Source organism: Thermobia domestica, chromosome 1, assembly GCF_964235325.1.
Source record: "Thermobia domestica chromosome 1, izTheDome1.hap1.1, whole genome shotgun sequence".
NCBI lineage: Eukaryota > Metazoa > Arthropoda > Insecta > Zygentoma > Lepismatidae > Thermobia > Thermobia domestica.
In genome coordinates, this window is record NC_137454.1 from 283,957,022 (window position 1) to 283,974,069 (window position 17,048).

General features: G+C 33.1%; 1 protein-coding gene across 1 annotated transcript in view; it reads left to right on the plus strand.

Moving 5' to 3' along the window:
- The window catches only part of LOC145680191 (sodium- and chloride-dependent glycine transporter 2-like), a 38,064-nt gene that overhangs the window by 16,647 nt on the left and 4,369 nt on the right, over positions 1-17,048 (plus strand). The window contains exon 4 of the mRNA XM_081750446.1: positions 10,609-10,789. Coding sequence (XP_081606572.1) covers positions 10,609-10,789 — 181 coding nt within the window. The remainder of the gene's footprint in view (positions 1-10,608; positions 10,790-17,048) is intronic.

The following is a 17,048-nucleotide window of genomic DNA, read 5'->3' on the forward strand; positions in this document are numbered from 1 at the left end:
CCAGTTAACTTTACACTTTTCCCTCTTAAACATTAAAAATTAATTTGTCACTCAAAGATAATTATATTGCTTTCTTTTAGATAGAGGAAACTACAAAGATTTGAAAATAACATACGAATTGTCCAATTAATTTCGAGTATACGTTGGAAGCTGACCTCTGATTAAAGCTGAATTTGTCTTTAATATAATAATCTATTACAAAGTAGGTACCCTAAACAGTTCTGTCGAACTCTTCGTGTGGTTCGACTGCACGTTTACTAGACTTTCGTTTCGAGGTTAAAGAAACAAAAAGGTAACATGTTAAAGAGTGTTATCTTTTGTAGCTTCCTAGTTGTGGTCGCCACAGTTAAAAGACTGATACCAGTGAAAGCAGGTCAAATATGAAAGTTCCAAACACTGAAGTGTGTGCATGTGTGCTTTACGAGTTTAAACGCTTGTATAAAGAAAGAAAAATGTATCAGGCATTCGATAAGAATGTGCTAAATGAACATATAGTACAGCAAACTTATGGTCAGCGATGAATCCTTCCAGTCCCTCTGCGACGTTCGGAAAGAGAGACACGCAATTCAGTTATTCAGTCCGATAATGACTAAACACATGGTTCACTTGGAAGAAGTATTGAATTCTAATACGGAAACCATTCGCCAACACTTCCATAAGCTAGAGAGAAACGAAAACCACCTGAACTGCTACCACATGTCCAGACAATCAATTCAATTATATACTCGCAACAACTGAAATGTGTTCACGAAAAATTTACAACCGTGAAGAGAGTACTTGTGAATTGCAGAGGTGTTACTTTGCTTCAAAACAACATAAAGTCACATGTTGTTAAGGGCAGTTCTAACACTGTCAGTCAGTTTGGTTGCAAAATGCTAGTATCTCCCGTATTTCGCTGACGTTGAACTGATAAATTATCATTCGTTCCATTTGGTATCTAGGAGCAATAGGACTTAAACTTTAACGAGATGACCTACACATGGAACGAAGCGTTCTACCACCGTACGATCCATAGCTTGCTTTCGAGCGTTGAAGTATCGTAGCTTATTGCTGACGATGAGGACTATTTCTTAATTTACAGGTACTCTAATTTCACGTTATTGTCTCTCTATAAGGCCAAAACTTTCATGATCTTGAAATATATTTTCTGAAGTGTGCGTGCTTAATAACTATTTTAAATTCGAAAATAATTGTTACTGGCAAAAAGATGGGTTATATATGGGGAGACCGCTATCTTAACTGTTAGCTAATATAGTAATTAATCACTTTGAAACCTATATTTTGGAGAATCCGGAATTAAAGTATATCAAGTACTTTCATTATGCTGATATACGTTGATATTTTATAGGATTGATGATCAACTATAATATCTTTGAGCCATCTAGAATTAATTAAGTCAAAAATTAAATTAGAATTAGGAGGAAATAATTCTATCAATTTCCTGGATCTTACTTTTATAGGCTTTGCAAAAAATTCCAGTCAAAAAATTATGGAAAACCTACCTCCAGTATCTGCTATGTCCACAAAAAACCTGGACATCCATGGAACGTTAAGGCGAATATATGGATCTACAATTCATTAGAGGGGCTGCAGTGTCTATGCACTAGAGCGTTCACTTCTGGAGCGTAAAATTCCTGATTTGATCCCAGCTCTCGCCAAGTGGAATTTATTGTGGACAAACATCGTGTGCATAGGTTTTCCCTGGATTCTCCTGTTTGCTTAAACTTTCTTTATTTCGCCATTATCATTCATCTCATCATCACCGTCTCCCTTAGCCTTGGTGCATAATTATGGGACGTTAAACTAAAGGAGAAAAATAATAAGCTCATATAGATAAGTTACTTTACCGGCTGATTTACACGATGAATTTGAACACAACACTAATTTAGATCTTACCAATGGTGATAGTGGAATAATAGTGAAAGGTTGCTAAGAACAGGCTAACAATATTGTCAACAATTTAAATAAGGGAAAAATTTAAAAAAAATAAATAAATAAAAAGCAGACAAACAAGTTGAGAAATGGGTTTCCTTTCCGAAAATCCCTAGTTTGTTGTTTAGGATATCAAAAATAGCAGTTTAACATAATTCATCTTAAAACTATCTAGGAATCTGGAAAAGTCTCTGAGCCAATACAAATGCTATACGCGAATATAAACTCTTTAAGTGGCGTTTACAAAACTTTGTGTTCCTGCCTAGATACCTATATCGGCATGACACAAAGGAATATCAATACTAGATAGAAAGAACACTTAAAAGAATCTCAGAATGGTAAAGAAGCTATTTCTGTGTTGCCTATACATTAAAACAATCTTTACTCTGCAAAATATCAACGTTTTACTATTACATCATTAAGTGAAAGGAACCTTTATGAAGGGTATTTCATTAGGACGAAAAATCCAAAAGTCAGTAGCGTAAAAGGAAATTTAGACAGAGAATGGGATAAAATTATTCGTAATTTCATAAATAAATATTAAATGATTTATTCTTATAAGCATACACCATTATTATTCCGAGATTTCTTCTTATTACAAATCTTGTTGTAAATATATATAATAAGGGAGTATTACAATTAACATTTATATCATATTATAAATTTGATTCTTTATTAACTAAATTTTCTTTATACAAGTTTTGACCATTTATTAAAAAATGCAAAACGTACAAATTTACTAATACGTATAAAAGTACGACTAGACAATACTGAACTTTGCATGGGTTCTGTAGTTGTTATTTGATGAATGTGGAAGACCACTTTAAGTAGGGTTTCAAATAAATAATAATCTCATATACCTGCAAGACAGAAATAACAAATTTAGGATTGAATAATTACTATTATGTAAGTATACTTTTCATCCTAATATAATTCTATAGGAGAGGGTATAGAATTATGAAGCCCCCACATGATAATTATTTTTCAAAATACGTTATTTCCTATCCAAATTAAAAAGTTCCACAGATGTTGAAGCTATAAACATGCATATCTGATTGCAAAATATGATTTAAGCTGAATCCTCTATGGTCTATATGAGAACTTTTTGAAAATAGATACTCGGTAAAGTATCTGAAATATCAGAAATTGGTGTCAGATACTGGGAATACAAAAAGGTTAGTATATTTTTTATCTTAAAACTAGGAATATGTTTTCAATAATAAAAGACGTAAACGAAGATAAATAAGTAAATTTAGGATTTTGAAATATGGTGTCAATTTTATGTTTTCTACGTATTTTCGATTAGCTGGAAATTACTTTTCAATGTTTAAAGTTGATTAAATTACAATATAAACTAAATAAGAGGCAAAGAATTTTGTAAACTTATAAAGAAAAATCTAATAGTAACTTGAACTGTTTGTTAGAAGAGAAAACTTACGGGAGAGAAAACTGACGGAAAAAATATTGTCGTTTCATACATGTATTACTGTAAATTCAAATATTATAAACTATTACATTACCAACTACGCGTATTACACTCATGAGTACAGTGCAGAAACAGGTACCCATAACGTCACTGCCAACACAATGAAACAACAATACAGAAGGTCAATTCATCTAAGGTAGCCAATTTTACAGAGCTGATGACGAGCACAGCGTAGGAGAAGGAACCAGAAGTCAGTAGTCCGTAAATCCAGTAGTGAGTCACGTGCAACACTGTGTGGAAGTTGTTGGGGTGAACAGCTATTATGTCTGTTAAAGTGACACCTTATTGGGAAGGGTACATATGTGCACTTTCCGGTGGACAATTCAGTGCGTCAGTGATTGTGAAAATGTGTGCGGCAAGAGGCAATAATATCAGCAGGCGTGCAGTAGCAAGGGTAAGCCAGCACTGTAAAAGCACCGGCCCTAAATATCATGTCGTAAGAGTGAAAAAGAAACGGGCATGTCCATCCAGAACACCACAGGTTGTGAGAAACATCAGGGTATCAGTTGTGAAGGAGAACTCACCCACACAAAGCAACCTTGCCACCTCATACAGAATATCACAGAGCACAGTGTGTCGTATCATAAAGGACAATTTGGGACTGAAAAAACGTCATAAGGCGATGGGCCGTAAGTTATCACCAAGGCACATTCAAGAGAGATTCACGAACGCAAGAAAGTTGTATGAACAGTACCTCTCAGGTGGCAAATGGCAGTGGATTGTCATTCTGGATGAAGCCTGGATCCACCTTGATGACACCAATAAGCCCAGGGCCATTTTTTATTCACCACATGATACGAAGGGCCGCGGCAAGTTCGTCCGTGAATGTCGCGAGAAGTTTTCGAAAGGCTTCGTGGTGATGGCAGGTTTCTGCGCCCGTGGGAAGTTGCCAATGCATCGTGTGGATTCGAAGACCAAGGTGAATGCAGCCTACTTTCAAACGAACATCATGGAACCCTTATACCCAATGCAATCCCACAGTTGTGTATCCGCATAGACAAAGCATTCAGTCACATTGCTCGCAGTTCTGTCGTGTATTATCGTCGTATGGTCAAGGAGATTTGTGTATCTATTACACCCTTCTCGTCCATACCTGTGAAGTCTCTAGATGCGTCACCGATGGATTTCTGCGCCTTTGGCCTTCTGGAACAAGGCCTCGCGCAAAGGCGTCCCACCACCATAGCGGGGCTCTGGAAAGCTTGTAAAGCGGTGTGGTCTACAATTTCCCTCACACACCTTCGACGCGCACTGCTTCAGTGAAAATTGCGTTGCAGGGTGATAATCCAAGCTCGTGGCTATCACATCGAGCACAACCGCTGGTAGAGGAAGGGATTGTCGTGAGCAGGTGAGAGCACATACTTAGGGAAATTGACCTTCTGTATTTTTTTCGTCATTTTTCTAGTGCTACATCCTATGATGATATGTGTGTTCATGTAACTTTCTGAATAACTTTTACATATGGAGTAATCTTCTATTTGCATATTTCAAACATTCTTTTAGTTATCATTTTCAAAAAAAAAAAAAAAAATAGTTACCATGATATTTGCGGTATATACTAGCAAAAGCCCCACGTATTACAGTGAGTAATATTTTATGTTTATTTTTCTGCATTTTTCATAGAACTCGTCAGAACTCAAAGTCTTCGACGAAGTTTGAAGTTTCGTGGCATTTTAAGAAGCACTCCCATCCCTTTTTCTTAAGGTGACCAGATTCTGACAAGCAAAAAGTAGGACACAAGTATAATAGTAAATGATAGCCTACTGCGTCAGCAGTACTCATGTACCTATGCCCTTATTTTATTTAACGTTAACTTTAAGTTAATCATTCATTTTTGGTGTTTTTTAAAGAAAAGATTCTCAGCAAAAATATTGAAAGAATTCAACCATCTCCAAATACATTCATAAATGATAAATACAAGATTGATGAAACAATTTAAAACAATTTGGACTAACATAAAGGAGTCACTTTAATGAAAAAGAAACCTTAAACATGTTGAAGCACAATATTTTAATGAAACAGAAAATTTTGATTCGTCTCAACGGTTATTTATCCACTACCTTGAAAACTTTTTCGAAAATTCTTTAAAAAAAATATTTTCATTCATATACTTCTACTCAACTTGGCATCATTGTTGTAACTTTAAATAAGAAACCTTTTCTACCTTACCAACATCTCAACCTACTCAGTAAAAATAATGTATTCCAAAGCAAACTTTATTGATTGTTTTCCTTTGGTAACAATAATCTTTTGAAGACACAGCGTTAAAAGACACAGCGCCTTATCATTCAGAAAAAGAGTGCCTGTGATTCGAAATGTTGTCAATAAAGAATAAAGCATTAAAGTACTGCAAATAAATTAAATCAGGACATTTTAAAATAGAAGGATATTTCTCGATTTTCTAGTTGTCTTCGCAACACGCAGGACAACTCTGAAAAACAATACTGTACTGCGAAAATCAGTACGTCTGGTCACTCTACTTTTCCTTCTATTTTAAGTCAAACATCTAAAAATGCTCAAATACAAGTTCTATTATTTTAGATGAAAAGTCTAAACATATTTTCATGTCTCTAATCTTAAGGGAATCCAAGATATGAACATCTTATAATAGTTGTAACGCCGGCCTCTCTTTCTTCCCAAATCTTTTCTTCCCTTCTATGACAAATATCACTGAAACACTGTTAAATCACTTTAAATAAAAAGTACAATTACCAAATTTCATGTCCCTAAAATTAAGGATACCTAAATATGCCAAATATACCATATTATTATAATAATTATAATTCCACCCTTTTTTCCAGCCCACCCCATTTTCCTCTCTTCTAGATCAAATAATAATAATAATAATAATAATAATAATAATAATAATAATAATAATAATAATAATAATAATAATAATAATAATAAATAAATAAATAAATAAATAAATAAATAAATAAAAAGCACTGAATCATGTTTCTTATTATTTTAAAGGAGAAGTCCAAATACGAAATTTATGTCTCTCACTTTAAGACCACATTGCCACGTTACATGAAACATTCGTTGATACAGTATATATTGGTTCTCAGTCTCGGTACAACTTGGAATCATTTAACATGAGTTTTGCGGGGGGGGGGGGGGGGGGAGACATCATTTGGAGCAAATTTATTAAAGTAACTTAAACTCCATCAGGTAAGAAAACGACCATACGAGCTCGTTGCGAAACGTGTAAGAAAGAAATGTTGGTTTAGTTTAAAAAATGAAAAACCATTATCAAAAATGCAATCCTATGAAAAACTGGAAACCCAAACAAATGGTACGTAAAAGTGTTGATCAGAAAATTGTTTCTGATGATTGTAACGTCGGTGATGTGGTTGGCATGCAACTTTGAACTTCAGGTAAGAATTTTGTATCAACAATATGGTTTCCATTATATTATGAAAATTGTATTTCGTCCCTCTTCCCCACCTCAGTTCTAAATTTTCTTCAAAACGTTACACCTTGGCATAGTTTGTATGAAGAGACCAGGTGAGAAAGCGCAAGTATGGCAGTCACCCGCGTAACTAACTATTAAAGCGTGATACTTATTGTAACATCAGTTCCTCAACCCGTTCTCGACACACAAGGATGGTAAAGAGTTTTGTTTTGCCATGTATATTGATAGATTGTGTGAAATCTCCATAGTGGGTAGATTTTAAAATCTACCTGAAAAGCTTATTACAAGCAAGCAAGTACTTATGAGAGTCACTGGCAAGAGGGTGTAATAAAAGGGGGTCATGGTATGAAATAAGTTGAGAATTACTGATCTATACTGAAATATTCTCTACCCAACACAGTGTGGTTTTAACCAGGATAAAATAAATGAAAAGATCGATTGCAAGAGCAAAAAAGTTTTAATAAATACGTTATTACACGATTTTGAAATATGTTTAAAATCATGTTTTAAACTGTTCCAAATGTTTAAAACCTGTATTTTTTCGTATGTGTTTTAGAACATGTTTAAAACATTTTGAACACCTTTTGCATGTTTTAAACACATGTTTTGTTCTTTTCGAAAAAAAAAACTGTATTTTTTCCAACCCTGGTTTCTAATCGCTTTAAATGAAAAGTTCATATATCAAATTTCATGTCTCTAACCTTCAGAGATTCCGAGATATGGGCTTTTTAATATAATAATTGTCACCCCTATTCCACCCCCCTCCCCTATTTCTCGTCGAATTTCCAAAAATCCTTCCTTAGTAGTACCTTATGTCACTAATCCTATGCACTAGTTTCTAGCTTAAGTGGCTTGGCTTGGGCGTTGATCAGTCGGTCACTCAGGACTTCTTTTATATATATATATATATATATATATATATATATATATATATATGATAGTTTTTTTACAGCGATGTTGCATTGCAGTTTGCTACACAAAATCATAGAATTGCATGCAAACAAATAAAATTGCATTGCAAAATGCGATGTGTCTATATCATTATTTATTACCAGTGTGGACTATTTTTCTCGTGGCTATAATGGTAAGTATACGCAACTTTTGGTGCTAGTAATCTGAATTGGATTCCTGGAGACAAGTCATGTTTTTTGAATCCCTTGTTAAGCTATAGGTCTCCATGTCATATTGTCTCGGTGATAAATGGGTTGCTGAACGTCAAATCAACCAACGAACTGAGTAAATTACGAGCATAGTATACAAGAAAACATCATAATATCGTTTTTCCTTCATGATAGAACTGTTTTCTTTTGATCTTGTATAGTTGTGATAAATCTACCCTCGAAAACACTACGTTTCCCTTGGATACCTCTCTGATACTCAGTAATACATACCAATCCACTATTGACTAAATACCATATTATTGGAGGCTAACCGTAGAACTGACAACAGAGACAGAGAGAGAGAAACTATATGCACATCGACATTTTATAACATATGGAGATAAAGTGCTCTGATGGGCTTTCGAAATGCAAGACTTCTCTTATTTTTCGGAAATTAAAAACACGGGATTTTAGCAGTATTCCTTTTTCTGTCCTTGTACGTAATGCCATTTCACTATTTCTTGACGACACTACGAATTCAGCAAGCTCCCTGTCGAAATATTCAAAACCAGATATCATCTGAGGCAATCTATAGAATGGCAAAGGTGGTAGTACAACATAACAAAACAAAAATATATTAGTTCTCCTGTATATTGCATTAGATTAAATTTAGATTAGATTAGATTTATTACTCATTCTGTGGACCATATTACATGCACATTTGTACATAATGGTATGGAACTCGTCAGTACATAAAGTAAATACAGTACTTAGAACAAACACACTGCTCTTGTTTTTAACAACTTGTAAAAATATATATAGGCTAAACCAATTCTATAATGTATATAACAATAATATACAGTATATAGGACTTAATTACAATTTTTATTACTGTATATATGTGTATATTTGTATTTACCATTTGATATATACAATAGACATTTAGTTATTTTTCGAAGTTTCACAATGAGCTGCTAAGGTGCTCATTTACTGTATAAAATGTAGTATTTAATAACACTTTGCGCACTGAGTTGATAAAGACACTCTTTTCATGAGTATTTTTTATGTACTCAGATAGTTTAATATACAGTTTTACACCCATATAGATACATGATGCAGATGTTCTATGATACGATACACAGTAGATAAGTTATCTTTTCCACGCGAAAGACAGTTGTGATTATCGTCGTTATGTACAGAAAACATTATTTTTCCTTATTTTATATGCACGAAAATAATAAATAAATTCCATTTTTATAAGTAAATAAGTAAATTATATAAATAATTTATATTTCCATTGCTACCGAAAATGTTATACAAAAATTATAAATTGCGATATAAATTTAAATTTGTTTTGCAAATTGTTACACAAAAAGCAAAATTTAAAACAAGAACTCTGATTATATAATTATACGTATAACTTCTTAGTGCAAATTGAATTTATAGATACTCGTCTTCTAGAACTTAGCTAATAGGCATTTGAATGTATTTTTGATAGTTGTTTTTTGTTTCTAAGTTGAAAAAAGAAGTCCTTCTAAGTTTAAGACTTAGAGGGCTATATGCCAAATATACGTATTTCAGATAAACTTCTTCTCGAGGATAAAATTACTGTTCACGAGTAAAATCTTTAGAAACATATTGGAACCACTTCCAGGCTCCAGCTGAGATTTCTCATTACATTCGGATGTCATACATTTCATGTTTAGAGAAAATACTCGAATATTATATTCATGTTATATTCATATTATACTCGAATATTATATAAATGTTCATCATTCGGTTCATTTAATTTCTACAGTTTTCAAGCTACAATATGCTGAAAAAAATAAACTAAACTAAAATAAAATAAAATAAAAGTAAACTAAAAAAATAAACTAATAACAATATTCTAAAAATAAGATAAAATTTTCACTTATTACACTAGAATCCCGTTTAACCGGGTTTGATTTGACCGATAGTGCTTCATTTGAACGAAAATTCGGTTAAACCGGAATAAAGGTTTTATATATATGTCAAACCGGAAAAAAAATTGCCTTCAAAACTAAACATTAAAACTAAACATTACTAAACTAAAGGAGTACGACTAAAACAATGAAGTTTAATTAAACACATTTTTAAAAAATGACATTTTCTTTTTTTCTTTTTTTCTTTTTCTTTTTTTCTTTTTTTTTTAAAGTAAAAGTTATTTTAGCGATTCGGTTAACCTGGAAATTCGGTGTAGTGTACTTCTAAGAGTTAGAAGTGAACCTCGTGCTTCAATGTTTCTGTATTTCAAAGTTCAGGAATAATTGAGAGGAAAGGTATAGATAACATTTCAAATTTAGGTGCAACATTTATGCAAACTAAATGCAAAGATCAAGTCAATTCTGATACATATGAGGAAATTTAGCAAGTTATTGATAACTTTTGTGCTTGATTTATTTAGGTTTTCTTCTTCCTTTATTTCGATGCATAAATCTTCCCTATTTTATTTCTTCCTTTTGTGTACTTGATCCCGTTTTCATCTTATTTGTTACTACTATGCAAATTTCAATGATAATAATGTTTATATAGTATTAAATTATACTTGTTAATTTATATGAGATATTTACATTATTATTTAATATCTTTATGAGTATTTACCGTAATATTCTTTTCTCGAAATAATGATAGTAATATGAAATTCTTTTTTTTCCTAGGCGTAACATTAGATGGTGCAATGGATGGCATTTATTTCTACATAACGCCTCAATGGGATATTCTTCTGGATGCTCAAGTATGGGCTGATGCTGCTTCACAAATATTTTATTCCCTTGGCATAGCCTGCGGCTCACTCATCACTCTTTCCAGTTACAATAAATTTGAAAATAATTGTCATAGGTATGTAAACGGAGTATTCTCAATGAGAACCAATTATATTTCTCTTAGAATGAGTTATATATTTGAGAGAATTAGTCTAACTCACATAAAAATGAAATTCTTCTTAATAATTTTATAGCATTTCTGATCTATTGATATTATTTTTGAGTACAATATTCAGCAATCGTAGCTTCTAATCACGTGATTTACACAAAGTTTTTTGCATTTTCTGCACAAAACTATTTTTAATGTTACTGTGAGTAATACTAATACTACTACTGCTACTACTACTACTACTACTACTACTACTACTACTACTACTACTACTACTAATAATAATAATAATAATAATAATAATAATAATAATAATAATAATAATAATAATAATAATAATAATAATAATAATAATAATAATAATAAACAACTTTGTAAGTGGATTTAATTTCGAAGATGAATTGAAGAAATATAAAGAGAATTAAAAATAAAAAGAGAACCACATATACAAGAACTGAATAGGGTTCGTTATATATTTATATAGAATATATTTCCAAACTCAGCATGCGAAGACAATTAAGATCATTAATAATGGAAAAATCACCAGGGTTTTTTTGAAAGTACTATCTCGGCATTTGCCTGATGGAACTACTTCAGTCGAGAAAATCGAGACTTACGATACCCAAAATTAGCGGGAAAGAATCATTACAAAAACAAAGTTCAACAAAGTATTAAGCATATATATATTAAGTATTAAGCAATGCCTCAGTAGAAGAGCGTTCACCTCGGGTGCTTGGGGTCTGGTTCGATCCTAACTCGCGCCAAGTGGGCCTTGTGATAGACAAACAGCGTATGTGTGGGTTTTCTTTGGGTTCTTCCATTTCCTTACACTTTATTTATTCTATAGTTTCATTCATTCTTATCATCACCTTATTTTTTAGCCTACATGGCATAACCATGGGATGAATTTTACTTTGTTGCTATGATCTAGATTGTTAAAGTAATATTTAGCTGATTTGATACTTACATCTTACATTAACATGCGCTATAAGACTAGTATGTAGTTTTTTAAAAAATGCTTTCTTTCGTACCTCATGTTCATAAGTGAAGGGGAGTGAAAAGAGATTTTTTTTCAGAAATCTTTTTCATTGAGGAAGAAAGCTACTAAGAGATATATATTCTCTTTTTAGTCTATGACAAACATATATTGTCATGTTTTATTATTATTGAAATATGTACGTAGTGGATTGTACTGCCCCTTAATGTGAGCATTAGCTCGTTGGGGTCAATGGAAAGTGAATAAATAAATAAATAAATAATAATCAACAGCTGAATGTCCAAAGAATATTGTAATACCTGTACGTATCAAATAAACTTAGCAATGTTTATCTTGAGCAGCACAAATTAAAATACTAACAAAATATCCTAAAAGTTTCGAATTAGTAATGTATCATCACCACGACGAAGAAAAGGTGAAAATGCAAAGTTGAAGGAAAATATCAAATTATTCTAATAATCCCACTATATTTGATGCTAGTACCAATATCCTCAGGTTGCTCTGATGTTTAATGTTCCCTATTTCTCTTTCATTTCCTCCTTGTTTTCTTATGCTGTGATAATTTTCATCATCACCGTCTCTCTTAGTCTCAATGCATAAACATATCATAAAATAAGTATCGCTATTCAGAGAACTCTGGAGACGTAACCACTTGACAGAATGCAACCAAATATAGTAGGAGTACATTTGGGAACGTGCAGAAACGATTGGTGTAGAAAACAAAATTAGTTTCAATTTTTCGCCACCAGAGGTAATTGTAACGCTGTACAACAACAAGTAAGTGCAGCGTGGAAGAAAAACGACACTAGTGATGCTAAACGATAAGAAAGGCTGTAATTCCCTCTCTTGTGGGTCTCGTGGCATTGTTTACCAATGCTATTAATAGCCCATGGTCAGTGGCGGATTTTCGGGAAGGAGCCTTTTGAGCTGAAGCGTCCCTTTAAAATTCTTGGATATCTTACAGAAACGAAGTTAAATGTTAATCTTTCCTGTGCTCATAAAATGCAAGCTCCCTCCAAAATGCTAGGGAAAGATTAGTGTCAAATCTCGCCTCCAGAGTCTATTGTGATTCTGTTCAGTGTTAAATACGGTGAGTATGGTATGGAAGACAAATTATATTATTGATATTCAATGAAAGAAAGGCCGTAATTATGCCCCCCATGCGACGCGTGGTATTGATTTGTATTCCTATTAATAACCCCGTGGTGTAGTAACGTGTTATGGGAGATGATGATGATGTGGGGTTCTGCCCAAAGACAGGTCTTTGACGTGAAGGTCCCTGGGCATGGTGACTAGTACCGTATGAGGTGATGATGATGTTCTAAGAACGGGACCTACAGGTTAACAGGGGCTCTGACTCACGTGCGTCTTCACCGGAAATCGAATCCGGAAAAAGAACCAAACATCGAATCACCATCAATTTACTTCTGGCACATAGTGACGCTCAAACCCATATCACTGAAACACATTCAGGCGTGAATAAGAATCTGGAGAGTAATTACAGCCTTTCTTATCATTTAGCATTACTAGTGTCCAGTGGCGTATTTACGATTTTGTTTCGAGGGAGTTTTGCTAACTTTAGTACTGGAAATGTGAAAATTCTGCAAAATATTTCATTTACTTTAATATAGTAAATAAAATTTCGGGCGGGGCTTAAGCCCGGAAACCCCCTTAAATACACTACTGCTAGTATCATTTTTTTCCCACGCTGGACTTACATGGCGTTGTACAGCGCCAGAATTACCTCTGGTAATGAAAATTGGAACTAATTTTGTTTCCTACACCAATCACTTCTGCATTTTCCCAAATGTGCTCTTACCAAGTTTGGTTGCATTCTGTCAAGTGGTTACGTCTTCAGAGTTCTCTGAACAGCAATACTTATTTTATGATAATCTGGTATATAAAATGTTAAATAAACTAAACTATTTAAGAAAATAGTATCCATTTATCTAATACTAATTGTTCAATTCAAAGTACTTTTATAAAAAAAATTAGAAGACGATATATATTGAAGAAGGTAAAATAGTTTTAAACAGAACTTTCTTTTTTTTTAAAAAAAAAAAAAAAGGAAGTTTAGAGAGAACAAAAAAAAATTAAATTTACATTAAACAAATCTGATAATAGTATGATTATGATTATTTGGAAAAATCAAATATCGAGTGGAATAGAACAATAAAAATCAATTTATTTTTTTTATTTCTGTATACGACATGGAGTTTTACGATAACGCTTATTCAGAAAGTTTTGATGTACGAAATGTAATTAACAGAATTTATAGGTAAAACGTATAAGTCTTAATAAATTATGCTATTGATGATCCACGTTTAGGTAAAAATAACAACAACAACAACAGCAAATGAGAAGTGCATTTATAAAATGTACTATAGTGCTGTCAAGATCTTTAAACATATCCATGTTGATATCCTATAATATATAAGTATGTGAATACAGGTCCGCCTTTCATTTCAATTATTAATATTTCTACTTAACACTTAATGTATTAGAGTTGATGCACAATTTAGGGAAAATTAAGGTATATTCTGGAAATACTGTAATTAGCTTTAGCATAATGACTCAATCATATAAATCTATTAAATATTTGTAAACTTTTTACTGCAACATTTGGACACTATACCCTGGCCGGTGAATGATGATTTCTGACAGCTCAGCTCGCGAGGACAACTGAGGAGTGCGGTGTTGCCATGTGCTTCTCGCGCAAGGGGAGAATCGTCTGCTTCCTCGGTTGAGGGCGACCGAACTATGCGGGCGGCGAGATTTTTAACATTTCGTACTAATTGTTAATGAAAAACGAATGAAAAGCACAATATGTTGTATAATATTAATTATGTATTAGTCGCTCGTATACGATAACAGCAATACGATAGAGTTGAAATCTACAGTGTATGTAAGAAAGAAAATAAATTTTAGTGTGAAAAACCCTACAGCGAACAGTGAATATAATATACACCAATGTAGCCTTTTTTTTTTTTTTTTGTACATAATGAAAAATGTTCCTACATACCTTTTACTGTCACTGCTCCTCTAGAGGGAAAACACCACAATCTTCGAATAATTCATTCTTGCCCGAGGGAACACTTTCCTCTTCAGATGTTTCAGCCTCAGAATCACTATCGCTGTCACTATCTCCAACGTTTATTATAAGTCTGCCTACTCTTTCTTGCAAAATACCTTCCGATTCCCACTCTCTTTTTATATCACCCCATGTATGATCAATTACTTTTCGCCACTGTTCGGGTGAAACTTTTTCTATAGCTTCTTCTACGAGGTTTCGCACAGATGTTAACGTGAACAACTTATTGTTTTCTGCTACAAAGTTCTTCACTTGGCCCCAAATCATTTCAATAGCATTAAAATGACAATGATACGGAGGAATCCTAATTACTTTGTGCCCATTATCCTTAGCTATTTTGTCTATTGTGCATTGTACATATCTGTGTTTATGAAGCTTTACTATTTGAATAAGTTCGATTTTTGTCATTGATGTGTTGAAATCTGGAATATTATTCTTTTGTAACCAATCTAAAATTTCTGCTTTTTTGTTGCTGAGTGTAGGGGCTTTGCATAGTTGTACTGAATGATAGGATGTCCATCAAACTGACATGGTTGGGTTTTATGTTTGGAAGGAGTGAATTGACAAGCCAATCATAAAATTTTTCCCCTGTCATCTCTTCATGATAGTCATTAGTTTTTTTGACTGAAACAGCAGTAAGGTGTTCGGTATGAAACCCTCATATGAACCTGCATGTAACAGAATAAGACGACACTCTCTGAACAACCTTAGAAAGTGGAAGTAATGGTCCTCCATTTTCCCTTTCTGCCTCAAAATATTCCCTCAAATTATACACAAGTCCCCGAGATTGACTATTTAAAACAACACGTTTCTCCTTTCTGCTTGCACTTGCCATTTTCTCTCAAGGTCCACGTTTATACGAATCAAAAAGAAAAATTAACTCACCCACACAATATTCACACAACACGCCAAAGCGAAGTTCTAAACAAAAGATAACCAAAGGGACTTGACTGAACGGGCGACAAAAGGGAGGGAGGGGGTGAGTGAAAGTTTGGGAATGTGCAGTGGTTACCATGGAGACGTGGACAGGTTCTGAGCCTAGGGTTGGTTGACCTGCTGTATTCTGCTCGCTCGCCGTGACCTTGTGCAGATCTGTCGGAAATCACCATTCACCGGCCAGAGTATAGAAGTTACAAGTGTAGTTTCTTAATACTTAGTTATCTAAATAGTCTTCTCTTGTATCTCGTGTAAAGTCATTCCAATATGTATCAGAGAGATATGTGACAGGATTTAATTCATAATTTTATGTTTATTCTGAGTTCCTGGATAATATTGTAAAGATGAAGATAATTTTTACAAAAGAAGAAAGTATGTTTTAAAATTTTATACATGTATTTTGTATAAAAATAAAAGTTGACCAAAGCAAAGATTTATTAATAATAACCTGTGTTACCATTTCGGCAATATATCATAACCTTCGTCAGTGACATTATCTGATGAACATAATGTGTCTAGTGAAGGCTGTGATATTGCCGAAACTGTAATACAGATTATTTATCAATAATAAGTATTTGCTTTGGTCAACTTTTTTTATATATACAAAATATATGTATAAAATTTTCAGTTATACAGTTTCGGCAATATATCATAGCCTTCATCAGTTACATTATCTGATGAACTTAATGTGTCTAGTGAAGGCTGTAATATTGCCGAAACTGTATTACAGATTATTAATAGTAACTGTTTGGTTTGGTAAGTTTATTTTTTTTAAAGATTTCAATTATACATAGTATAAAGCTAGTACCTAGGTATGAACAGTATTCAGATGTATTTTATGTAAAAATTATGTTTCTCTGTTCACATTATACTAATACTGACAGAAGTGAATGGGATGAAAAATATAGTAATGTTATTTTATGATGCGAAAACCTTCAGTTTGAAGATTTTCCAGCTCTGGAATTAATGAAGTTATCGTCACTAGAGTTGTCAACTTTCAGAAGTACCGTATTGAGGCATGCGATTTTTGATGTCACTTTATATGAGCGGCTCTTGGGAAGACAGTGGTATGTTATATTTTCTAACTTTTGAGTAAACTAGGAAATAAAGTTCAACAATCCTATGCAATGCAATGTAATGATATACACCAACCAAGCTTTCCCTACCATCTGCAGGTACATTTCCGAAATTAAACTATCTAC